The 26,062-nt window shown below is 41.8% G+C and overlaps 1 protein-coding gene across 1 annotated transcript in view; it reads right to left on the bottom strand.

Moving 5' to 3' along the window:
* The window catches only part of CHRFAM7A (CHRNA7 (exons 5-10) and FAM7A (exons A-E) fusion), a 37,801-nt gene extending 12,977 nt beyond the window's left edge, over window positions 1–24,824 (bottom strand). Inside the window, exons 1-4 of the mRNA XM_058033497.1 lie at window positions 24,719–24,824; window positions 23,469–23,608; window positions 5,581–5,625; window positions 1,657–1,766 (exon numbers count right to left, since the gene is read on the bottom strand). Of these exons, the coding sequence (XP_057889480.1) occupies window positions 1,657–1,766; window positions 5,581–5,625; window positions 23,469–23,608; window positions 24,719–24,773 (350 nt within the window). The 5' untranslated portion in view covers window positions 24,774–24,824. The remainder of the gene's footprint in view (window positions 1–1,656; window positions 1,767–5,580; window positions 5,626–23,468; window positions 23,609–24,718) is intronic.
* Window positions 24,825–26,062: the final 1,238 nt, after the last annotated feature.

Genomic DNA, 26,062 nt, shown 5'->3' on the forward strand with positions numbered 1-26,062 from the left:
ATAATTATTTCATGACTGAGTCATAGTTAACAATCTGAAGAGTTGAAAATCTGTATTAACAGAAAAATTGTGGTTTCAGTTTTCCAGGTTATTGTGACCCTTCTTATTCTATAACCCACCCCAGCTACAGTTAGCATGCATACATTAATATGACTAATTCCTAAACTATTACCCTTTCAGTTTGGATATACTTAAATACTAAAGCCTAAATCATCAGGCACATTGCCAAGTCTCTCCCAGGTATGTGATATAAATCAGGAAGAATATTGTCATAACTCATTTTTTTGGAAATCACTAAATTGCTGTTGTAGAGTACCAACTTCATGGTATACACAGCATGTTGTTCTTCAGGACAATGGAAATGAAAGTGTCATTTGTCAGATTCTCCCAAGAACACTGTCAGTTATGGAATCAGGGTAGCTAGAGATCCTTCAGTGTTAGCTGTACCTCTGGGACAGCAGTGCCACAATGCAGGCCTTAGAGAAGTGCCCAGGGCCTGGCAAAGGCTGCCCCTGGTGCTGTTATTCCATTATTGCACTGCAACAGCCCCTGGGACTGCAGCTCTGAACATAAAGGTGCTCCCCGAAAGGCAAATGGGGGAAAAATGCAGCTGCCATTGGAGCAGCCATTCTCTAGGGCTTGTTACAACAAAGAGCACTCCTGAAGTGGGAAGGGGGAGCAGGTAGATAAGCACAAGCAGAGTGTGTTCTTAAGAGACACAGGGCAGAGAAACAAAGGAAGGAATGCCATCAGGAAGACAAAAGGTTCATCTCATCTGCACAGGCAGCTAAACAATGTACCCTGACTACCACAGCAGAGCCAGTGCTCCATGGGCAGAGCAGATTAAGTTCTTTCCAGCACCTGGGCAACAGCACGCAAGCCCACAACAACTGCAGCAAAAGGCAACTTGTTATAGAACAGGCAGCTCTCAGTGTTTTATTTTTTGAACTAAATAAATTCCACAATGGGAACTACCATGGAACAGTACAGCCAAAGAATCTCTCAATGTCAGCTAAAGGTTCTGCAGTGGATTGATGGCAATCTGTCTGTCCCTGAAATAGGCCCAATTCTGAACAGTTTGACAAGGAGAGCAGTAAATATGTCAGCTATTTTTGTAGCAGGAGGAAAGAATAACACCAAAACTGGACATGGAAAAATGTAAAGATCCTTCCTGGCAATTACCTCTCCTGTCTATAGTGAAACCCAAACTAAACCCTGACAAGCAAACATCAAATTTGAATTCCCCTGTAACTATTTAGACCAAAAAATTTCAGAGAAAATTATCATTATCCATACCATTAAACACCATCTCATAAAAGCTACTCAATTAGAATGGTGGTAGGGACAATATTGTTATTCCCAAAGTGTTTGCAAATATGTCCTTCTCTTCTGTGAACAGGAGACTGGTAATTTTCCAGTATTCCAAACACCTAGAAAGTTTTGGAGAATTATTTTAAAATCTAGGCATTTTGATGAGATGATTGTCATTTACCTTGCCCTTATCATTGTTTTTGGCCAGGGTGCTAGAAAACTTCATGTAGACTCCCTTTCCCAGCAAAGGCTGGAGCAGTTGAGCTTTCAAGGGAAATTTTGCAAGTCTATAATTCTATGATCTTCCCTCCATCCCCACACACACACAAAGAAAATTGTATCTACCTGTTATAGAGGAGAATATCAGGCTTCCAAATCAGTCCATCAGGAAAACGAACATTCTTCACTCCTGGGTATTCAGACACATTCCACTGCAGATAATGATCTGTCCAGTACTAAGCCATACACACAAAAAGTAAGTTAGGTCATCTCATCCACTGCTTTACTCTAGTTCTTTAGGGACTGGGTGGGCTGAAATAATAGGTGTTCTCTTGTTTAGCTTCAGGGACTGAAATGTTTGGAAAGAGTGAATTAAGCCACCTAGAGCACAATGGAACTCATAAACCCCTCATTTTCAATTCACACTGCAGTGCACATTACAGCCTAGAAGACATTTGGAGTGCTTGAGTTTTGTTGTTCATACTGTGTCAGGTTCCAGTTTGGGATTGAACTGTTTTTATAATTTATACAGTAACTTCCATTATCTTTATCTTCATAGAGACCTTTGTTTGCTGTGGCTGGAAATTCTCAGGTTGTAGTACCTTGCTCATAGGCATGGGGTAGAGCAGCCAGCATTCACTGCTGACAGAAGATGACTGTGATGGCACAAGGGTAATGCCAGCAGGATGTCTTGGCAGCTCCTGGGCCTGGCTTTGCCCAAACTCTGAGGCAGATGCTCCATAGCACAGGTTTCCTCCCTGGCTGGCACTTCCTGCACTGGAGGCAGCTGCCCTGGGGCTGCCTGTGCTCCTTCCAGCCCAGGCCTGGCTGCTGGCACAGGCAGGCTGGCACAGTTGCACCAGCAGGGCTTTGATCTGAGCTCAGCACTGCTAAATCCCACACTCTGACATTGAAACATATGGTGGAGCACAGCCATAAACAGGAGCAGAGCCCCAGCCTGCAGCCAGCTGAGCACTGTGGCAGCCCCAGCAAGCCTCCTGCACTCCAGGAGTATTTTCCTGCTGTATTTTTCTGAAATTGAGGTTGTGCATCACCCCTTCCTATGCAAATGGCTTGTTATGATACGAGGGTGGTTTCTCTTGAGCATCAAGGGTATAAGGAATAGTGTTCAATTCATTTTACAAAATTTACCAAATTTTCTCCGTCTATGCTTCATTATGTGCTTCTTTGTATCTCCATTATTATGTTTATATTAACTTCACTTGGCTGTAGGTGTCATGTAACTTACAGTGAGGGCTTGTCCAGATTTACCAAGCTGTTGCAATGCCAAATATTAATTTCTTAAATGTAAACTTTTAAATGGGTGAGTAAATGTACAACACTCCTTGTGTCTAGTGGTCCTTGTCAAAATGTTTGATAGACATTAAGGTCAGGAAAAATTGCCAGTGGGTATTGTGGAGGTAAATGTTATTGGTCATTCTCATGGGGTATTCACATCAAACTGGTCTATGGAATTCCTTGCATTACTGTCACAGGCAAGTTTTGATTTGATACTCCAAGTTACCAGTTAGCCTCATGCTGCAGGTATTCAAATGCATTCTTGTACCTTTACAACAGCATAAATGACCATTTTGATGCATTCAGCACAACTAATAGCATTCATCATGCAGCTTTTGTGAGGTGTTTACTACATTTATTCTTGGCCTGTGCTTCTATATTTATCTCATTCATTTTTTACAATGAATTTGTAGCAAAATCAGACAAAATATCTGAGTCATACACTGTTTTTTCATTTAGCTTTACAGATAATAATTTTTAATGGAAATCTTCAATTACTTGGCTCTGTTCATAGTTCTTGGTTTCAGAGTTCCCTAGTTAAGATACCTGTGTTGCTCACAGCCATCTATGCACAGCTTCTGTGAGCTGACCAACTGCTTCTCATATTTTTTCAGAAGTTTTACATGCATTTTCCCAGTAAACAGTTTTACATGAACTTCTTGGTTGACGAATGTCACTGTAATGTTTTTACCACTTCATCTTTGTGTAACGTAGAAGTCCTGAGACACCAGGATAATCTGTTTTTTCCAAAGACCGGCAATGTAAGCAAATCAGCTGTGTGGGTTTAAGGCACTGAAAGCTGTGGCTCAGTGGCTTTGGGTGACTCATCCTCAGGAGCTGCCAGAGCAGGTCACACTCGTGGTGGCAGGGCCAGGTCTGGCAGGCTGCATTCACTGCCAGCTGAAGTGGATATCAGCATATCCAATCATTTCCTAGCCCAGCTTACGTTAGGAGTTCCCATGGCCACGGCTCTGTAGCACAGGGTGATGCTGAGTGACGTAAATCCAAGAGCAGCAGAAAACTTAATAGCCAAGGCTGCATTAGAGATCATGTTAAACAGATTTATGGTTGCTCTGTCAGCCCTGTGTACAAAGTGCTCACCCATCCAGCAGGGCATGATCTGCTTCATTTTGCTTTAACTGTAGAGCTCCTGTTAAAGGAGCTGAAGCACCTTTAATTTGGATTAAAATAGCAAAGAGCTCAGGGTGCTTTGGTTAGTACCAATCTGTGTGATTAAGCAAGGCTCCTGCTATAACTTAGATCAAGTTTTAGATTTTTGATGCTGAACAGTATTGTCATGGAGATAATGGTCAGATGAAATAGTCTGCCTGTATAAATACTAGATTTATATTCCCCTTTCTCTCAAGTTATTTTTTGCATTTAAGTATTTTGGAGATAATTACACAAAATATGTTTAAGGTACATTGTATCATAAAATTCATTTAAGATACGTTGCTGATTATATACACATGTATATCAAGGAATGCAATGGAGAGGGACTCAGGGAAAAATTATTTTAGATGATTCTAAGAGAATGACACGTGTTTGTCTTAAGCTTTGCTTTGACTCTCTCTAGAACACCATTAATAGACAGTTAATATGCAAACACTTATATTTTTATGTCTACTCAAGCCATGAGGAGTGGCTACATTTTTTGTAGTAACGAAGTGATCTGTTCATTGCAGTCTTAAGGTGCTTCATATCCAGTATGTGCGAAGGTGAATAAATCAAAAGAAATACAGAATGTATAATATAATAAAAAATTTCCTAAGGGGAAAAAAAAACAAACTCAAAAAGGATAAGGATGCTGTGAGATCAAAGAGAAGGAAAATAAATTACAGCCTCTTGAGTACGAAGTGTTGTATCATTTACTGGTAAGAAATCATAGGAACTATGGTCTTTGTAGCTAAAAGCCAAAAACATATTATACTGACAGTTTTAATCTTGCTGTACAACAGGCCTCTATAAAAGCATGAGCTGAGTGCTTCTTCCATGGAGATTTTCTTTGTAAATATGTGGAATAGCCATGCTATTCTTACAGATCATCAGAATAGTCTTTCCTTTGTTTCCCAAGGCCTACCCCAGAGCAAGTGAGGTGCTCAATTTAAAATGTTACAATAAAATTAAAAATAATGCCTTTAAACAGAATGAGCTGGTTAAAGAAACTGAAAGGTATAAAGTTTCTGCAAATCTATGTGATTGTTTGTAATAATAAAAATCTTCTGTAACTTCTGTGACTTCCTTTACCTAACGCAGTGCTCAGCTGGTTTCTGTAGTACTGATGGGAATTCAACTAATAGCAAATTCTCATCCATGCTGCTGTAGGTGGAGAAAACTCCACATCACCATCTTTGCAGAGCTTAAGACAAGCTTATGGTAGAAATGTTTGTGGATGCATTAGGACTCCACAGGAGTCAGCATGCTAAGAAGCACCTTGTTAATTCTGAGTCATAATGTAACCTTTCAGAGAAAACAATTTCAAAATACTCTCACAAAGTTCTTGAATTATCTATTATCTCTTCCATTCATTAAAAAGTGAGTAAAGATTGACTTCTGCCCAACAATACTGGCCATGAGTTAATAAGGACAAAGTTCTCTGCTGTGGTATCTAGTAGTAGCAAAGAAAATCTGACATGGAATTAGGAGTCAACTCATATTTTCTCTACAGACCTGAAAGTTTTCTAAAATTCAAACCCCTCACCAGATTAAAACTGAAGGGAAAAAACAAACATACTTTGTTTCAAAACTTACCATTTGTAGCCAAATATTTGTTGTTAATACTTGATTCTTTTCATCCTGGAGGGAAGGAGGAGAGGAAGAAGAAAAAAACAAACCCCAGTTTAGTATTATTTAGATAAAATAATACCATTAAATACATTTGATGATTTTTAAATAACCAGTTGTGCCAAAGTACCTTTCAAAGCAATGGGAATCATTGCCACTCGCTTACTGGAGTGGAAGTTTTCACAGGAACTTTTAAATTTCAGTTTAATATTACTGCTATCAGTCAAACTGTCTCCTGGGGGTATCCTTCTGCCAGACTCTTCCCTGGGGCTGCTTCTTTAATAAAGAGTCTCCAAAGGCAAGGCAGATGACAGCAGAGGCTGCCTGTGCCACCTTTCTTAGCAGCAGCCCTATCACTAATTAACCTTACCCAGCAGACAGAGGCAGGCAGTAGGAAAACCAGGAGCAAAGTGTGGCTAAGCTCAGCTGAGGGGTGTTGGGGCCATTCTGAGGAGCTGCTGAACAGGCAAGGGGCACCACTGGGGTCAGTGGAACTGTACAAAAAGTGCTGCATCAGCTTTACCAGAAAACTTGTCAGGGCAGGATATTATTATTCTTTGAAGGCCTTTCCCTTGCACTCCTGTGACTGATGTAAGTTCAGGTGGCACAGCAGGCATCTGAATGTTAATGCTGAAGTTGTAGACTTTAATTCTTCACTGCTCAGACACAGGAAATTATCAGTGACCTTTTTCTGTGGAGATACCATATCAGCATCCACCTGGGTTGTGTGAAGCTAATGGAATACACTGTATATGCAGTTAGTATTCCACTTTTTCCACTCTGAGCACACAATCCCTGTCCCAACACCAAAGCTCCATTTACAGTCTGAGAAGATGTCACAGGAAATTCAGTCACCTGTACAGCCTCAACTGCCAGAGTTGTTCATATGTCTAGACCTCTGAACTTACATCTGTCACTCTTGAACTTAAATGTCATTCCTAAATAACAAAAAATGGCCAAAAATGTTTAATCACATACAATTAAAAAAACCCTTTTAATAACACACTTTACTAAAGGTAAATTTTCCCCTTCTGTTCTTGTTTTGTGAACTATTAACCAAAAAGAACTCCTGAGAAACCTTTCATTGCAACCATTTTAGATCCGCACATTAGTAGGAAGTTACACAGCATGTAAAATCAAATACCCTGCAAGGGACAATGGCATTTTTAAAGCAAGAGAAACCTTTTGAGGAGCAGCATCAGTAAATGTATGAAAGTGTTACTAGGCTGTGTGTAATCACAACTAAATGTCCAACATACAAATAGAAAGATTTTAAATAAAGATGCCAATGTGCATGAATAAAGTCTACTATCATGCACACTCCTACCTTGCTTTAAAAAAAAGTAGCATAAAAATATAAATAATCACAGACCACAGCTAGTCATTCAGCACTTTTCCTCTCTATTTTCTGCTTCATCACCTCCATGAACCTTTTTCAAAACTATCTCTAGTGGGCAACTCATTTAAATGGCATCCTGGGGAAAGAGGTCTCCAACCATTTGCTTTCAGAAATCCATTATTAAGCTCCACTGAATCTGCATGGTGAAGGCATTGCTGAAGATGTCAGCCAGGCAAAGCAGTAATTAACTTGCACTAGTAGCTGTTATTCTCTAGCCCTACAAACATTAATTTGGAGCCTCTCTCAGCCTGCTTATAGTATTAGAGCACTACAAAACTAGTTTGTACGGGATCTTTAATTCTTGAATGAAGAAACAATCTTTAAGAGATCATTCATCTCACCAGAACTAAAGTCTATTGGGAAGGGTTGCCAGCTCAGGGCATGTAAAATCTCCATGTTTCTATTCATCATAGGCAATTTTATGTGAGATAGAAATATTGCCAATAATAACTTGTCCTCCAAAGTTCAGTAACATTTTCTGAAAGCTCTATGTGCTGTCCCAGGTGAACATGAGACATTCCTATAATGCCATGCCCCGGTTCAGCACCTGAGCAAAACTGAGAGCACCACTGCTGGGTGGTTTCTCTGTACACCTATAACTGCCTACTCAGAGGTGCAGAGCAATTCAGAATCCATTATGTTGCAGGAAGCCTGTTTCAGGACTATTAGCAGAATGGCATGGTTAAATCCTGAGTTAAATTCCCAGTGTGATCTCTTTCTACACATGAATGGCCCTAGCTTTAAATTAGTGATGTTTCAAAAAGTCCTTTTCAGCAGCCAGAAAGGGATTGTACTGAAGCTGGGGTGTTGCTGGTGCTGTGAGGATCTGCTGGGAGGGCCTGAGCCCACAGCACAGACATGGTAACTATTTTAGGAGTGGCAGGAAGGAGCTCTACCATCAGTGCACATCACAGAGCCAGGCCAGAGAGCTGCCACTGAGCACTCACATAGCAGAGCTGAGGGGCACAGCAGTGTCAAAGCAGCTGTGCTGCTGGCAGCATGATTCAGCTGCCTGCCACTGCCAGGCACAGGGCAGAGCCATCACAGGTTGGCATGCAGGACACTCTGCAGGCGTATTCTAAAAGCCAGGAGTTATTCTGAAGTGTGAACTTTCACTCAAACTCAAAGAGCCTATTCTGAGAGCACTGACTCAAATGTGACTTGTACTGTAGAGACAAGCCCTGAGTGAAGATAACCCTTGCTGTTTTCATGGTATTTCTTTCTGTTATTTGAAGCATTTAGAGTCTGAAAGAGGGTTACATATGAGCTAAGTAATTTCCACTTGGATCACTATATTTAAGGTTCCATCAGTGTTTGAATCATAAATCGTTGCTCCTCAGATATAAAAACTTTACTGCCTGCTGAGGCTTGGTTTATAGCAGTGTTTTGAGTTTTTAATACTGTTTGTTGGAGCAAACAACTTCCAATCTTTTAGTCATTGTTGGATTGACTCATCCATCACTAGAGGAAAGGTTCTGATTTTGGAGGGTTTGTCATTCACTGTGGCCCCAAGTGAAGCTGATAAAAGATGGGGCAGGAGACATCCTGCAGGGTTTCTCCCTGCTTAGGAAGAGTTTTTTGGACATTGTTTTAAATGCTTCACAGCAAACTACATTAGCACTCTTCAACAGAGCTGTGCAGTACCTCCCTGTAAAATGATGGGTGGGCTTGAAAGGCTTCAAAGAACTTCACCAGTTTTGTCACTTCATTTTGTAAACACTTACAGAACACTTCATGTGTTTTGACACAAAAACAAGGAAGCACCTGTTACAAACCCTTTCTGCTATAAAGGAGGAAAGAAAAATGGCTTCACATGTTGGAGAATCATCCCAAGAGAGAAAGAGATCAGGCACTGTATCAGGTTGTTGGGATTGGTGTGGTTTTTCCTCGATACCAGCTGCTTTAGGTTACTTGCTGTTCAGGCAGTAGCCAAGTAGCCCTGCTACTGGAGATTTAGCTTTCCTTGGCACAGTGGGAGGTGGGTGGAGGCTGCTTTGGCCATCTCCATCCATACATAACTGCAGAGAGGACAGATGGTGAATTGCTACTGGACTGCTTGTCACGTTCTTTTGTGGCAGTGCAGGTAATGAAAGGAAAGTAGCTGACATCAGGAGACTTGACTAGTTCTTGATTCATTTTTGAAGGTAGAGGTAATAATTTCTGCAAGTCTTTGAAGGAAATTGCACTGTCTCCATTCTTCCAGTTCCCACTCCTGGTTTTGTCTGTTTTTTCAATTTCTACAATCCATTGGACTGATCACCTTTGGAAACACAGTTACCAGTGTCTCAAATTATCCTTCCCTTACCCTGTGTTCCTCAGAGTATATAAAAGCAGAGAGAAACTCGATAATGCTTTGTGAAAGGTGTTAGCCTGGACATTATAAGCTCTGTAATGATATCTATAGACTTTCAAATGGATTTCAGCACATGTAGCATCCACACTAGAAAAGTTACACGGCAACTGCAAGGGGGAAAAGAACTAAAATAAAGCTGCCTGCCTAGAGAGTGGCATGCAATGATGTGCAGCCCCTAGCAAGAAACACACACTTCCCAGGGACTCACCTAAGGTGATATTCTAACTAAAATCTATGAGCTGTAATTTCAGCCCTTCACATTTAGATTCTTTATTTTTATGTGGTTGAATCTCACCTACATTATAGAAAAAGTTATGGCTCTTTGAACTGGGCTTCAATTACTTTCAACCTTAATAAAGACTTTGGAAGAACATTTTAAGACATCACTTGTTACAGCATAATACTATGTTCCTGATTAGTACCCTCTAGCAAAACTGAAACTAATAACTGTGGTCTGAAGTTAACAACACTCTGGCAGCCAGTGAGAAACATGCAAGACACTTTCTTTACTTTATGCGATTCTCACTTTTGTGTGCTTGAATGTCATCCTACTGAAACCAGCAGGTTAGGCAGTTCATTAGCTCTTATTGTCTCAGCACTTGCTCATTAAACATTCTCAACATCTTCTGATCCACAGTGTCAAATTACCTGTGCCCACTGACATTCCCCCCTGCCTCATTTAAAGTCCTGTTATGTTCAATTTTTGTCCCACACAGCTTGGGGTTTCCTTCCTGCTCCTTTTTAGGGTCATGCACTGAGCTCACTAAAGTGTATCAGCTGAAAAAGCCTGAATTCCTACAGGCTTAGTACTGAGAGGATAAGCTGGAGGGTGAGCTAAGCACTCATAAACTGGCCAGGTGACAAAAGATTGGTGCTATGTCCATACTTCAAGCAGCCATAGTGGCAGGATGAACCCAAGATCCTCAGAAGTCATGGAGAGTAGTGAGATGGCTGCACTCCCCTCCCTGCCCTGGTGCTGGAGCACAGCAGCTCCCTGTGTGACCAACCTGCAGGAGAGGCCAGAGCAGGGTCTGCTCCACTCATCTGCAGCCCTGAGAGCACCACAGTGACCTCTCAGTCTTCCCACAGTAAGTCATTGTGGGGGTCTATTGAAAATATCCCCTCCCTGTGCCAAGGTTAAAGCTGTATTTTTCTATTAAAGGTGGCTCAGGGCTTCTTAGTCATGCAGACAGAATTGAATTTTCCTATCTCAGGGTGAGGATAAAAATCAGTTACTTTAAAAAGCCATCCTGGTGCTTCTGCAGGAACACTGAAATGAATACTGCAGCTGCTGGCCAAGGACTACCCCTGATCACCTATAGGTGTGGGCTGGAGCTGCAGCCAGTGTTGATCTTGAAGAATGTAGTAGAGGGAATTAAGAAGTTTGGGGAGGTTTGTATAGGAATAAAAGGCCAAACAAAGTTGTTAATATGAAAAAGTGAAAGTTGTCAAAGTGAAAAAGGTTGTTCAAGCAAAAGAAAGATGAAGAAAAAGTCAGTGTACATGATTTGTGACATAAAAGATTGGAATTCCTGATGCCTCTTTCCCACCCAACTTCCTTTTCACCATGAAAGGAATAGGCCGTTGCAATTACCCTTCACTGCAGTGGTAAGCAATAGACCTTTTTATACAGTAAAATGGTTTTTACTCAGCTTACAGCACATATTCCCAATTAAGCACAAAATGCTGTGTAAACAGTTAATACCACTGCATAAATAATATTAATAATATTCCATGATCCAGCATGTGAGATTCAGCATCAGGAACAGACAAAAGAATGTTTCTGATTTCTTAAAAATAGGTGAACAAGACAGAAAAATATTCAATATTCAGATTTTGGCTCCTTCAGACCTTTAGGGGTAATTGCAGCTGTGCTCAGGATTTAGTTAAGTATTTCCTGCAGCATTAAGGTTTTATAGTGAAATCTCCAAAACCCAGCCTGAAAATATCTTCATTGCTTGGTGTGCTTCTTGATATTTGATTTAATTTTTTCTACCTTTTTTTAATCAAAGAATTAAACTATAAAGTCCAACCAAAATGGGAGTAGTTAATTAAAATGAAATTTGAAAATTTCTATTCCACTGAGCTCTTAGGTTTATTACATTTGTGATGGATGGCATATGAATGGCTTTTCATGCAGTCTGCATGCTGGAGGTCTTTGAAATAAAGAATGGCTCAGGAGAATTGCTCCTGGCTGGAAAAAGTGGAGTTTTGTTGATAGAGATAACAGACTGACACAGATTGCTGCCATTATCCATTTTGATTTTTTAGGAAAGGTGACTTTGGACTGTAAATTTAATGAGGAATGAGGCAATAAATGGCTATTCTGGGGCTGAGATACTTAATTGTTATATATGGGAAACAGGTAGAGTTTCCCTCTGTGAACACCTCGTCCTCCCATTAATTTGTGATAGAGTGAATAAATTTATTAAAGTGCCCTAATCTTCAGCATTTTCCTGGTTTGGGCTGGTTTCACTTATTCAATTGTTCTTATTTCAACCTATGTGTTTTACCTTTTCTTTCTGATTGTCCTCCCCACCAGGGGAGGGGCCTGAGTGAGCAACTGCATGCACTGTTTTAATTTCTAGTTGGAGTTAAACCATGGCAGGCATATTCTGAACTCAGCCTGCATGTTCCATAACCCTGCAGGGCAGAGTGGCAGTACCAGATGCAGTGACAGCTTCTCTGTTTCCTGTGTGAATCCTGTGAGTGCTGTGGCAAGGACCAAGGCTAGAAAGTACAGCAGGAAAAGAGAATGCAGTGGAACACTGGGAAAAAGCTGAAAGCAGAGTGTTAGGGCTAATGACTGTTGTGTGTAGGCTCAATTTTATGAACAAATTTAAAATATTTCTAGGAGAGGGCCATTTTTATTCCAGTGACGTTTTCTGCATGGGATGGGTGGGATTAAGGTCTGACTCTGCACTCTAATTCTATTTCTCTTTTGTTTTGGAACTGTGTCCTACATTCAGTAATTCTGCCTGGCCATATTTACTAGAACTATTTCTTCTATAAATCAAGGAGTGAGCCTCACTTACTAGAAATAATTCTTGATAACCGAACATTCCAGCTCAAGTTACCTCTCCTTAGCAGAGTGCTCTTTTGGTGTTGTTAGTTCAATTTTGTGCAGCTTCTCACCTATAAAATTTGTCCTGTCTTCATAAATATTTCCTTAACTAGCCTGTAATGTTTAAAGTTCAATATATGGAAGCTTTATTTCAAAGCAATGCCTGCTTATACCATTTTCCTTTGAAATGCACTCCTCCAGGCTGGCCTAGGTATATACATGTAATGCCATTTTTAAAATTACTTTATAGAATATGCTGCTTAGTGTTTGTTGAGCATTTTCCTGTCTTGATAGTTTGTAAACATATCTCATCCAGAACACCTGAAATTGTTCTGATTATTTATTCTCTTGCGGGGTTTTTTTAACCAAATTGTTTAAAATGTGGATATATTAATAGAAAATCAACAAATGGATTTTTTAAAAATTACATTGTAAATCTTCCCTCTATCCTACAAGCACATTATTTTCAGCAAATTAAACAAAAGGAAAAATGTGTCTCTCTGGCAAAGAAGGGCCAGGCTGGGCAGAGCAGTGTGAGGTCAGTGTGAATGGAAATTGGTGCTGGAGGCAGGGGGTGCAGAGGTTGTGCTTGAGCCACAGGGGGCTCCAGGTTCTGTGGGATGGAAACTGCAGAAACTGTGGGATGGAAACTCTGCAAGTCACTCAGCCACACTCCTGAGGAAAAGCATCCAGCAGCTGGGAAGTAGGGAATGGGAGAGGAGAAAAGGAAAGCTCCAGGTGTGAGGGGTGGACAGGTGCCCCAGTTCACAGTTCTGGTCTGTACTTAACACTTGAGCCACTACATATTTAATACAAGGTTTACTATGAGCTTACACATAGTTACAGTTCAGGCTTTAGGTACTGTAGAGTTTGACCTCTGTAGAAGTCTGAAAAAATTTGGGATTTTCAGACATGTTCTGTATGGATATTGAAGCCTGGAGTTCCTCTCTCTCTCATGCACTGTTCAGGTGTGCATGAAGTGAAACAAAGCAGTGGGGAAGTAAACCTGAATGCAACAGACAAGTATGCTTCTGCTTAGAGCTGGATTCCTGAGAAAGTTGAAAAGTTTCTGAAGTTAAAATGCTAAAATATTGTTAGAGCATTCTGTGCTGCTGGGATAGGAGTAGATGTTCATTTTTGGCATTCTGAATATCTCTTTTTCTATTTTTTTAAAATCTAGAAAAATACAATTTGAATTTTACGTGGGTTAAGGTTGAGTTTGGACTATGAGATAAGGAGTGTGATTACTTTGCTTAACCTAATTCAGGTGAACTCTGAGGGAGGTTGTTTGTTTTGCCTTTTTTTTTTTTTTTTAACTTGCACTGTTTGTGTCTGGAAAAGGCCAGCATTTTCTCCACACCAACTTGTCTTTTATACTTCTGTAGAAAGCATTTGCTTTCTCCCCAATTTCTTGATATTGCTTTAAAAGAAAGGCAGTTTGCTCAGACCACACACAGGTCTCCCCAGATAGATGCAAATCCATCACAGCAAAAAGCTGCTGCAGAAAGAGCACAAAAGAGCGACCTTAACTCAGAGCATCTGTGTGAGGAGCCTTCTCAGGATGGAGGAAGGTCTTTGTGTTCTGTGAGGTCTCAGAGCTGTGCTGCCATTGGCTGCACCAGGGCTTTGTCCTGGCAGAAGCTGGAGAAGTGGCTTTCACCGAGTTCCAGGAAAAAGAAGTTGAGATTATAAATATGTGTGAGAGGCTCATGATGTACCATTTTTGTTACCATGGGGATGTAATTGTAACAGCAGTCTGTCTTTTTTTTTCAGTACATCATTGTTAGCAAGAGATTGTATTTAGATATGAACACATTCATCTTTGCAAAGACAAGCGGAGATAAGGCATATGAAATGAGCAGAGTACAGCATGACTAATCACATACATCAGCACATCTTGCATGAAAAAATATATTTTGAAGAGCAAGTTACATTTTTCAGGTTACCTTATGAATTTCTGTGATTAATTGTAGGTGTTTCACTCAGTTCAATTTTTGAATATAGCATAGAGCTTAAAGTGCAGTTAAATTTCTCACAAACATGCAAAGTAATAACTGTCTTCTGTTGCTTTATTTACAAATAATTCTTGATTCTAGTGTATTTTGTAGCAGACTCCTGTTGAGAGGACTGAACCCTGAATTAGTGTTAAATACTGGCTCTAGGTGCTGATTACCATTGCCAGTCTCACAGAGATAGGCAGCCCAGCTCTGAACACATGCTGGAACCTGGGAACTACCAACAGTACCACAAGATAAGATCAAAGAATGGAGCCCATAGCCCCTCTCATTACAGGGTGTTAAAACCAGAGGGAATCAAAGCCTTTGAACTTGATTTATCTTCCTAGAGGTTAGCTGCAAAACACTGAAATTGAAAGGTCAGGTTGTTACACTTCAGTGTACCAGCAGACTGAAGTGGAAGGAAAGTGGGTGTGTTATTTCTTCAAGGAGAGAAGTTACGGGGGAACAGGGAGCTGAACCCAGAGCTGTCTCTCCCTCTCCCTCTCCCCTGTGAGTGATCAGAGCACACAGCTCCAGCACCAGCCTGGTGCTGGCATTCATCTATTCTAGTTTTGTGACTAACAGCATCAAAAATTTCCACACCTGACCAGAGCATATTTTCCATGATTTAGCAGCAGCTGAAACCTTTGAGGAACCCAGAGGCATCTTACACAGCCGCAAGGAATGGCTCTGTGCACTACAAATGGACTTAGGTAAAGCCAGCTTCAGAGGGTCAGATAGCAAAATGCTATTACTCATCCCAGACAGTGTCTCTAACTATACTACATCCTACCTCCAGCTTCAGTGTAGGAAAATTAAGCAAGGAGGAGTTGCTCCAAAATTTCTGTGATATGTAACATTACCCATTATCTTGGATGTCTTGGGCTCTCTGGTCAATCTAGGATTGAGCACAGGCATCACCATAGAAATTAAAAAACTTTCTGGGGAAGGGCAGAGTACAACATGCATTGTTTATCCTTCTGAATGTCTCTGGAACTCCTGACACAGAAGTATTGCTAAGACACTTCAATAACTCAAGAAGATGACTCATATTACACAGGTTCCAGTTATTCCTCACCCATCCTGTGATGGACACATTTGAGAGTCCTCTTAAGGGTCTTCCTTTCCTGCTTTCCATGAAAATCCATACTGTCCCCACTTCTCTGGTATGCCTGTGGAGAATCACTTACAGAGGCACTAACTGAGCTTAGCTGAGAGGAACACTTTGATGGAAATCAGCCATAGCTCTGTTTCTTCACAAATGCAACAAGCGTCATGACTGAAATGTCAGAACACCTACATGGTCCTTCAGGCTGCTTTTCCCATAGCACAAAAGAGCAAATTCTCCTCTGTGAAAAGATTTCTGTCTGTGGGGACAGAGATGGAGTGAGCACTCCAAAATCCATTAAAATGCTCATCTGAATTTCTTGAGCTCTGTCAGCGCTCATTACTTTTTCTGTTCTCATTGTTGCATTTAGTAGTTTTGGAGATGGTGGGTAAGAGGCCTCATTTCTTCCTTCCTGCCTTCCTCTCAAAACCTAAACCTGTGTAGTTACTGAGAGTAATTAAGGGGATGCTGAGCACAGAAATGTGCAAACACTTCTGACTGAACACAGAAAACAAGCCAACAAAAGTGGAAAGTAGCAGTGCTGTGTGATTAAACATGTGCCTGGGTCCCCCAGGTCTGCACAGGGTTATTGATCATCTTCCCTTCAGGGGAGTTTTTTCCGAGGTGCACACAGGGAATGAGGAGACAGGATTATAAACCATGCAAATGTGGCTTCTCATCACTACCAGAAGATTTGGGAGAGATGAACTGGATGAATATCATATTCTTATCTTGCTGCCAGTGAGCAGCACATGGCTTCATGCCACGCTCTTAGTGCTTCACAGTTAGCTGTTGTTGAAGCCAGGGTTACCAGCCTTTCCTTTTTACAAATCAAATTCTAGTTGCAGTAACAGGCATGAAAATGCAAGCACAAGTGAAGGTTGAATCTGAATAGACATGTCTTCCAGGCTGCTTCTGGTTATTCTTGGAAAATAAATCTTTTAATTTTGAATAAATTAAAAATAAATTGGTTAACACATTAAAGTAAATTATTTAAGTAATTAAAATTCTAAGTGAATTTTAAAAGATTTATTTTTCTACATAAGTCCTTGTACAAATAGGGTCCCTGCTGCCTACCCATTGTGAGATCTTTCTTTCTTCCTTCCTTTCTTTTCTTTCTTTTCCATTTTTGTAACTCACATATATATTTAGACTGGGAACAGTTGGATTATTTAGTGGTCTATTTAGGCTACTGAATATGGTGAAGAGTTCAGGACAAACTGAAGACTTCACATCTGTATCATCCAAATTTGAAGTAATTAACATTTGAAGTAATTAACATTTGAATGTATTTATGTTAATATGCTGCTCAGAGATACAGAATTGTTTGCTTCCAGTCCATTGACAATACTTTGTTCAGCTGCTGTCAGCAATATTAGATTTGTAAATGACTGGAAACTTTTGATAGGGTGTGCTTTGCTGAGAGAAAAGCAGGCACTGTATCCACAGGACACTGAGAATGCAGCCCTGAGCAGACAGGACAGGAACAGAAATACCACACTGCTTTAGCAGCATTTCCTGCCTTCCCTTGCCATCATCCCCAAAATTGCTGCAGCACATTCCTGCCAACTTACAGACCCACACAGATCACACCACAGCACTGGGGCTGGGGCCGTGATGGTTACTTGGGAGTTGCTTTTCCCCACATAATTCACCCAGCCCACAGCATCCTCCCACAGCACTTCCAGAAGCCTTCCCAGAAAAGAAATGTGTTCTGCAGGGGCAGCCACCTGCATTTGAACTCCCTTCTCGTGCATGGTGACACTGCAGTCACAGGCAAACCAAACCCAGGAGCAACCAAGGCAGCTCCCCTCGTTCTGTGCACAGCAGAAGAGGCTTTCCCAAGGGGCAGCAGGTTTGTGGAGCAGGGAACTGCTCTGTGGGAGCAGACACCAAGCCCATGGCTCTCCCAGGAAAGCAGCAGCAGGGAAAGCACCCAGCAGCTCCAGGGCTGGGAGTGCTCAGCTAGCACTGGTACTGCTGGGAGCCAGATCCTCCACTAGCCAAGGATTAACTAGCACTGGTAGTGCAGGGAGCCAGATTCTCCGCTAGCCAAAGGCAAGAACTTTTCTGAAGAAATATGGGTCTTTCCATCTTTCCAAGCAAATTACCACACATCATTAACAAGCTGATCCATATTGGTCAAAACAAAGCATGTGAACTTGTGTATCAAATAGTGACATCCTCTATCATCTCACACTTGAACATGACAGTCTTTTTGAAAAAAGGAACAACTTTTTTATTACAAGGGTTATATTAACAACCAATATTACAAGGAGTATATTCATTTCAGTCCCAAACTTCTATAAATTCAGAGCTTTGTATAAGACCAAGTATTATCCAGATCTGACTCCCAGGAATTACATCTTGCACTGTAATTTTGTTTCATTAGCTGATTACTGAGGACTACTAATAATTACTAGATGATGTGACTTTGCGGGTTCTGTTGTTTTAGTAAGAAGCCCTGTGCAAAATGTGAAGGCTTTATGTGGTGGTCCCTGTGATCTGCAGCAGTGTCACAGAGGAATCTGTTTCCTAGCACCTCAGCCATGCTTTTCACAGGAAGGTTACAAGCCCTTTTCATCACAACTGACAAAGAAGTAGATGTTTAGTCACTTTTTAAGTTAATGGGGTGTCCATACCAATGCAGTTAGAGAACAAAATATGAGGTACTGAGTTTTTATTATTCAAACTGATTATGTCACAAAGAATAAGGTCTGAGAAACTGCTTCACTTTACTCAGAAAGAAAACCCTTACAAACAGAAAAACCCCAGCTGATTCATATTACAGAAAAGTTCCAAACATCTCTCCTGTGGAACCAGAAAGCAGAATTTAAGTTCTGATTTTCACATACAATGGATATCTCCAATGTCCTCAAGCGAACTATTATCAGGAGGGCTTTTTATAGCCTTTAGTCAGTCCTTTTTTCCTTCCTGCAAACTGCCTTTAATTAGTGTACATTCATTGCTTCCCATTCCATCCTACACATCCTCCTGTGTTTAAAATATCTTTCCAGACCTAAACCCTGTTTGAGAAGACTAAGTAAAATGCTGACAGAAGAGTTAAAAAATCCAGGAGATCTTTAGAAGCACAGGAAAGATGGACAAATATCACAGAAATAAGGTTGCAGCTTCTCTTAGTATATTAACATCTCACCACACTAGGGTAAGGAGAGGTGTTGTCTGCTTGTTAAAGTAGAGCAATTATAAGAATATTTTAGACTCTTGTCTGATCTGTTCTTCAGATTTCATGGAAAAATAGAATACTCTGTTTTCTGTTATAATCCAGTAACTTTCATGCTATTAAACTAACTAAAAATATCAGAAGGCACATCCCAGCACCTTTCCAGTTTTCTAAACTCTCAGGAATAAATTATGGTGGAATGGGAATGGCTGCAAGATGAAAGTGCAAACAGTTTCTCTCTGTTTTTCTAATGAATGTTAAAATTAAAAGAATAATGCAGATCTGATGAGCTTCTGCCACAGCTATTGTTTGCAAAGAGGCTGCTGAGGTCTGATAAACAGCTTAAGAACTCCATTAGCACCATTTTTCAATGAGCCTCTTGATTTGGTAGTTTTTATTAGTTTTCCAGATTTAAAATTGGGGGTTTTTTCCCTTTTTTGGCGGACAAGATGTTTGATTTATAGTCTATTTCTTTACAGAAGCTGTTATGCTTCTTTGAATGACAGCATAATTTTCTTTTCAAAATTTCCAGATATTTGACATTACTGTCTTGCCCAGTGGATCTGGGCTATTGGATTGCAAACACTGAATTGCAGATCCTTATGCAGAGGCTTTGCAAAGCCTTGTATGTAAGTCATTGTAGTCAGCTGGATCGCTTCACTGGGTAACACAAAACAAGGACAAAAGTCCTTGAATATATAAAACTAAGTCATGCAAGTAACCAAGGGCAATGTAGGATAAGCAAACTTTGACTAAGTTCAGATAAATGTAAGAAAGTTTGCATGCTTTCATTTATCTTTTGGTCTGCAGAAGTGAGTTGAACAGCCTAAAGGAGCAGGATTTCCCTTGAGATTCTGCTGCTGCTTACTACACACAAACAATTATTCAGTGCTTTTCTTTCCCCTAACTAGAAATTTTTTAAAAAAGGAACAGGAGAAACTGGAAAATAAGCAAAAACTGTTGTGTAGTAAATTAGTAAATTAGCCAGCAAGTGTCTTCAAGAACCATGAAAGATTCCTAAGTAGTGTTATGCAACATAAGTGAGAATTTGAATATTCATGTTGATAAGTAGCTTAATTCAACTTTCTTAAATAAATTATTAAATGTTTATTCTAAAAAAATTAACTAATTTACGATCAGAGTAGATCAAAATGGCCACACTCATACCCACCAAAATGTTTGTCACCATGAGTCTTGTTGAAGAATCACAAACTAAGGTGGTATTGATCCAGAATTCACCCAAGTTTTGTAACTTGAATCACAGATAGAGTTCACTTGTATTTTTTGAAACATATGACTTGTTAAGTGAAGAACCACCACAGGCGGTTTTGTGAGCAGTTTAAGCTAATCTAAGCCCAAAATACAGGTCATGTAGAGAAGTGACCCCTCAAAAAAGGATAAGGTAACTCTCACTCAGAGAGGCAGTGGTGCAAGCCAAACCTGTGGGAGCATGAGCCCAGAACTCAGATTTCTTCAGTGGCAAAGGCTGAGATCAGCTCATGAATGACACTCCCAAATTGCTCCCCCCTGTTCCATATGGAAAGCTGGTAAAAATTCTAGATTCCAGCCAGAAAGCTGAAAACCTTATATATTGAGAGTGAACCATTGACAGCCACTCAAAGAAATAGTTCTGACATGTGGGGTTACCAAAATTTCATTCTCTAGCTTTCTGCTATGTTATTCAGAAATATACACACCTTGCTGCAAATGGCCAAGATATCTGGAATACCTCAACAAAAGTATCTTTTATTATTATTTTCCTGAATAAAAGATGTCTCATTTTTTCTAGAATTGTTTTGTACTGTTCCCAAGTTGAAAAATATGAAGTTATGCTTAGATGTTAGGAAAAATCTACCATGATGGTAGTGGAATACTGACTGCCCAGGAATGTTGTGGAGACTCCTGGACAGGAGCCAGGAAGACTCTCAAAGTGGTCAGCACTTGACCTGGCACAGTCCTGAGTAACATGATCCATTTAAGACATCTTTGCAGTAGAGGAGTGGACAAGATGACCTCTAGAGGCCCTGTCCAAACTAAAATAAGATTGTGATTTTTGTACTCATTTAGGTAGCAGTAAAAATTGTTTGAACTATCACTGTATACCTCAGTGTATTCCAGTTCTTCATGCTTGTGTCTCAGAGCAGTCATTTGCAGTATAAATGTGTGGCCACTTAATTTCTAAGGTTTCATCTTCTGACTTTTGGGGATGAAATACCCTCTGATACTTTCTCTCAATTGTATTAACTTACAGTTGATACAGATATATCTATTGTAAAAATGCTAGGCTAGGCACAAACCTCACACTCTCATGCTCACTGCATTTGTTTTTCTGTGCCATTCATTTACTGTTCTGTATGAGATGTAGCACAGTAGGAAAAGCACTGCTGCTGTGTCTATTCCTAGTGTTCCCTCCAAACCAATAGGCAGTGGCTGAATGTTCTCTGATACTACTATTGAGATGGGGATGTTACAAGAGAAAACAACACTGTTAGAAGGTATTTACCTCCATACAGTGTTTCAAAATGTGGTGACTGTAATTTTTTTCTCTGTGGAAATTATATCATATCAGTATACTTCAATAATCTGTTTTTTGAAACTGTATACACTGGAAATTTTCCTAAGCCTAAGTTATGTTAAGATTCCATGCCAGCACTGAAAAAAGTACCAGAAAAACAGAAGCCAAAGACCAGTTTTATGTGCAGATTGAGGGATTTCCATGAGGTGAGAAGTAGAGAAAAATAAATAGCTTATCTACATCCTATTTTTTATTTTTACTGCCATTGTGCTGAAGCTATGACCATCCATTAGCCCCTCTTCCTCTCCTTCCTCTAAGGTATGCTGTAGGCTTTGTCTCTTTAAGATTTTTCCTTTTGAAGTCCACTTTTTCAAACCTCTTACTTTCCATTTTGCATTCCATCCTCTTCCATCTAAATTCCACCTCTCTTCTGAATTCTTTTGCTGTATCTCAGGCCTACCATGTACTCCCACTTCTTCTCTAAACACTCCCTTATTTTCCTAGTTCTCATCTTCAGTAGTACATCCACAAACTGCATATTTCTGATGCTGCCCCTGCTTTTCCTCCCCATTTAGAAACATTTTGTATAATTTACTATGCCAGCTTGCATTCTCATTAGACAATTAATTAATTCTATTTTCTAGTGAACTCCAGTAAGGTGGGGCAATTGGCACTTACAGATCCCTCATTATGTACTGCTGATACTAGCATGCATATTAATGCACAATACCATCAAAAGAAACACATATCTAAAACCATGGGGTAGAAAATGTCTAGTTTTAATAGGACAGCTTAAAACTAGAAATACAAGGTAGGAAACATCAATTGTATTTAGAAAATATTTCATATACCATCTCCCTTTTCGTGTCAGCAAAGTCAGAGTGGAATGGAAGAGACTTCACCTAAGGAATAGCAGCAACCAGGATTCAGCCTGGCTCAATCTGTTCTGGCAGGGATTTGATGGATTGGCTCTGGAGAGGTCTAACTCCCAATTACACTCAGTGGCTATCAGCTGAGAAGCCATTAAAGTGAATATATAAACTACAGGAAAGTGTGATGGTGACATGTTTTGTTTCTAGCTTGTTAAACCAGTAATTGTTATTGCAAGTAGCTGTCATTCCCACCAGCATTTGCTTCTTGTTGACAATGAATAAAACTCATTTGTTTTATAGCATGAAGCTTAATTTATTTCATGGTTGATTTCTTTCTTTGGTTGTCAATCCCAGATCTCAGAAAAAGAAATGCAGTGAGTTTTATGGCAAGCAGAATGAGCTGTAACTAAACAGCCAGTTAAAATACCTAAGGTTTCTGACTGACTGTGAAGGGTGGTTCTTGAGAGGGACATAGGATCAAAAGCTCCCTTTTGAATCATATTAGCCAAGACTGCCAGTCATTGACTACACCCAGATTGGCTAGTGATCTGTGGATATTTTCCTTTCATTTTGTATGGGTTTTAATTAAATTTGACAACTCCAGAACAAATTAACTCTCTGTCTTGAACTTTAGGCATCTGATAGGAAGAGATTGGAATTTTGAGGTTAAGTACATTTTTAAGACTTTAACTTCCTTATTAATTGTCATAGCTAGTTGAATTCAGTAAAGATAAATACTGTAAACCTGCTTATATGCTGAGTTGCATCTCTGTGCCACTGTGACAGAGTGAAGCTTAAATTAGTCATATTTGAACCCAAAAAGATCCTGCAGTGCATTGTACAAGTACAGCACAAGGAATACCTACTGATATACCAGTCAAGTGTGGTTGTAAAATACAGTAGCTATTTAAGCATATAGAATGTAGCACTCTTGTCTACATACCAAAGGAAATAACACAACTTGGATTTTGGTGGGATTTCCTCTCCCCTCCATCCTCCAAAATAGGCAGCTCTTAAGTGACCACCAGAAATTAAGAACTTTGGTTTTGCAAGTCCCTCCCAGACTATACTGCAAGTTGGTTCTAAGGACAGTTAAAGATTGAAAGGCAAATTGTGCATTCTGAGCTCCCCTTGAAATATTTTCCACTGCTAAAAATGTTGGGAATTTCTGAGAGGAGATCTAAGAAATAGGTAAATGATACTTCTAAGTTTAGTTCTTTAAAGATGCAGACAAAATTTGGCATTGTGTCTTGAATTAGCTGTGCTTTCCAATTTCTTGTAATTCCTTTGCTATCTCAAATGTCCCTTCCAGGAAGGGAAAATCCACCCTTTAAAACAGTTTCCTAGAAGGTTACAGACTTACCACATCCATGATCTGCATGAGGCTGAGAGTGAAATAGACAGTGAGTGGCTGGGAATCATTTGCAACTGGTCGCTCCAAAGGATTGTAATTTTTCAGCAGCTCCTTGTAAAGCTTCCTTTGGAACTCTCCTTGCAGAGATTCTTTGGACACAGGAATAAAAAGATAAATAATAAGGAGTCTACATCAGAAAAAGCTCAGGCATGCTTTTTTACTCCTATCAGATATTATGTATCTATTATTACACCTGCTGCATTCCCAGAAAAAAATGCCACTGTGTTTAAAATAGTTCATTAGCTACTACAACAAAATCCTAATCACAAATGTTCATCCTAGCCTATAAGGGGAAATTACCTCTTTGATCATTTCTTGACTGGCCAGGAGTGATACATTCTAAATGCTAAGGGTGCTTTCTCAATGTATACACCCTTCGGTCCAGCAGCAAGAAATGATGAAGAGCAAATACAGGAGCTGTGGTTTGACACCTGTCCTGGCATAGCTATAACCAGAAAAGCAGAACAGAATTACGGCAGAAGGCATCAGCAAGACAATGGGGAAAAAAATGGCCACAGGTTAGACTGAACACTGCTCTGGGGCTGCTTCAGACAGAGAACTCTTTGGGGCAAATACACTCCACTTTGTTCTCTGCTCATGCAGTTAGAAATGAAGTGGGGTAGGGTGTTCCTGGCAGAGATGATAGACACCACATTAATATACATGCTAATATTTGGGGATTTCTGTCCTTTTCCACTTCAAATCCAGGGAGGATGCTTATTCTGCCGTCTTTCTGTTGGGAGAAGGAGCAGGTCTACATGAATGGAGCAGAGTAGTCCAGGGACAGAGGCAGTTTTCGAATGAAGGAGAATGTACGACAGGGTACGAACAGGTTTCTGGACGTGAGACCTCCCTGTCCCACTCCAGACCGCCCTCCCTCTTCCCGGTTTTCTCGTCCTTAACTCGCCCCACAAAAAGCCGCAGCCCTTGCCCTGGGACATGCACCATTTAAGTCCCTTGACAGAGTTCGGTTCCCCATCCCCACCGTCCTTCTCCCGTGTCCCTTCCCGGCAGGTGCCAGCTCTGGCCAGCCCTCAGCGCGGCCCGGGACGGGGACGAGCCCCCGCGGCTGTCAGAGGGCAGAAGGGGCCGGCCGGGGCCGGAGAGGCGCCGTGCCGGGAGCGCCCGGGGCTGCCCCGACCCACCCGCCCCGCCGCGGCTCCCGGCGCTGCCCGCGGGAGAATGAGGCGCCCACTCACCGCGCACGAGCCCCGCCGCCGCCAGCAGCCACACCGCCAGCTCCTGGAGGCCCATCCCGGGAGAGCCGGCGCTGCGAGCGACCGACACGCCGACAGCAGCGGCGGCTTCTCCCGCCGCCGAGCCCCGCCAGCCCCCGGCCGCGGATCCGGGCCGCTGGGAGCCGCCGGCGCCCCGGGCACCTCTGGCAGCTCGGCCCCTTCCTGCGCCCGCACCGGAGCTCGCCCTACGGCGCCGCCGGCCCGGGCGGAGCGGAGGGATGCTGACGGCCCGCCTCCCCGACCTGCCTCTCGCCTGATGGATTTCCCTCCCTTCCCTAATCCTGGAGCGTCTCCGGGCCGGAGGAGAGGGAGCGGAGCCGCTCTCAGGCTGCTGCAGCAGCCGGAGCGATGCGGCGCGGCTGGGCGAGGGGGCCCCGGCATTATAGAGCCGAGAGCGGGGGCGGCCCCCTCCTCTGGCGGGCAGCCGCGCCCGCCCGCGCCCCCTGCCCTCCCCGAGCCCGCAGCGGCACCGCGGGGAGCCCCGGCTGCTCGGGGACGGGAGAGCAGGGGAGGGGAGCCGGCCCGACCGCCCCGGGGAGCGCACAGCGCCTGCACTGCCCCAAAAGCCAAAGGGCATCAGCCACCGCCGAGCCCCCCGCCGCTCCCCGCTCCTCCTCGGCACAGGTCATCCTCCTTCTCCGTCGGCGGCGGTTGCTGCTGTTCTGAGAGAGGCGAATTAGTTCAAAGGGCAGCGGAGTGGCCCGAGCAGGGTAACCCCTCCCGGGGCCGAGGAGGGCAGCGCTAGGGAAAGGCAGCCGGGGCATGGACCAGGGCAGGGCCAGTCCTTGCTGGCCTCAGCAGCTTGGCTTAGGTCACATCTAGGTATGAGGAGCAATGGCCACAATGATGTTGCACACGTGACTGTTAAATCCCCAGCAGAGATGCAGGGCTGGGGGTTCAGGTGCTGGATGTTTTGTCTAGATATGGGGAAAAAAGCCTTGGCCAAGGGACGTTGCGTTTAGTGCTTGACAGACACGTGACAGTAAAATGGTGGCTGAGCTCCTGCCTGGTACAGGTATAATGCACCGCAGTTGGAAAGCAGGCCTAGAAAATTCAGGGCATTTTGTTGATTGTCTGGTTCCCATCTGCAGCTCTAAGTGCGATTTTGACACCAAGGATGGGTTATTTCTTTCAGCCCAAATCCCTGCCCTTCAAGTCCAGTTGCTACATTAAATGAATGTCATAGGCAGCTGCACTTAAAAAAGAATGATATTGAAGAAAGTTGTCATTTGCAAGAGATAACTAAGTGCTTGTTTTCCAAATGACTGTCAAACAGCAGTTTATTTAGCCCATGTTAATTTTCAG

Source organism: Melospiza georgiana, chromosome 13 (assembly GCF_028018845.1).
Source record: "Melospiza georgiana isolate bMelGeo1 chromosome 13, bMelGeo1.pri, whole genome shotgun sequence".
NCBI classification, from domain to species: Eukaryota; Metazoa; Chordata; class Aves; order Passeriformes; family Passerellidae; genus Melospiza; species Melospiza georgiana.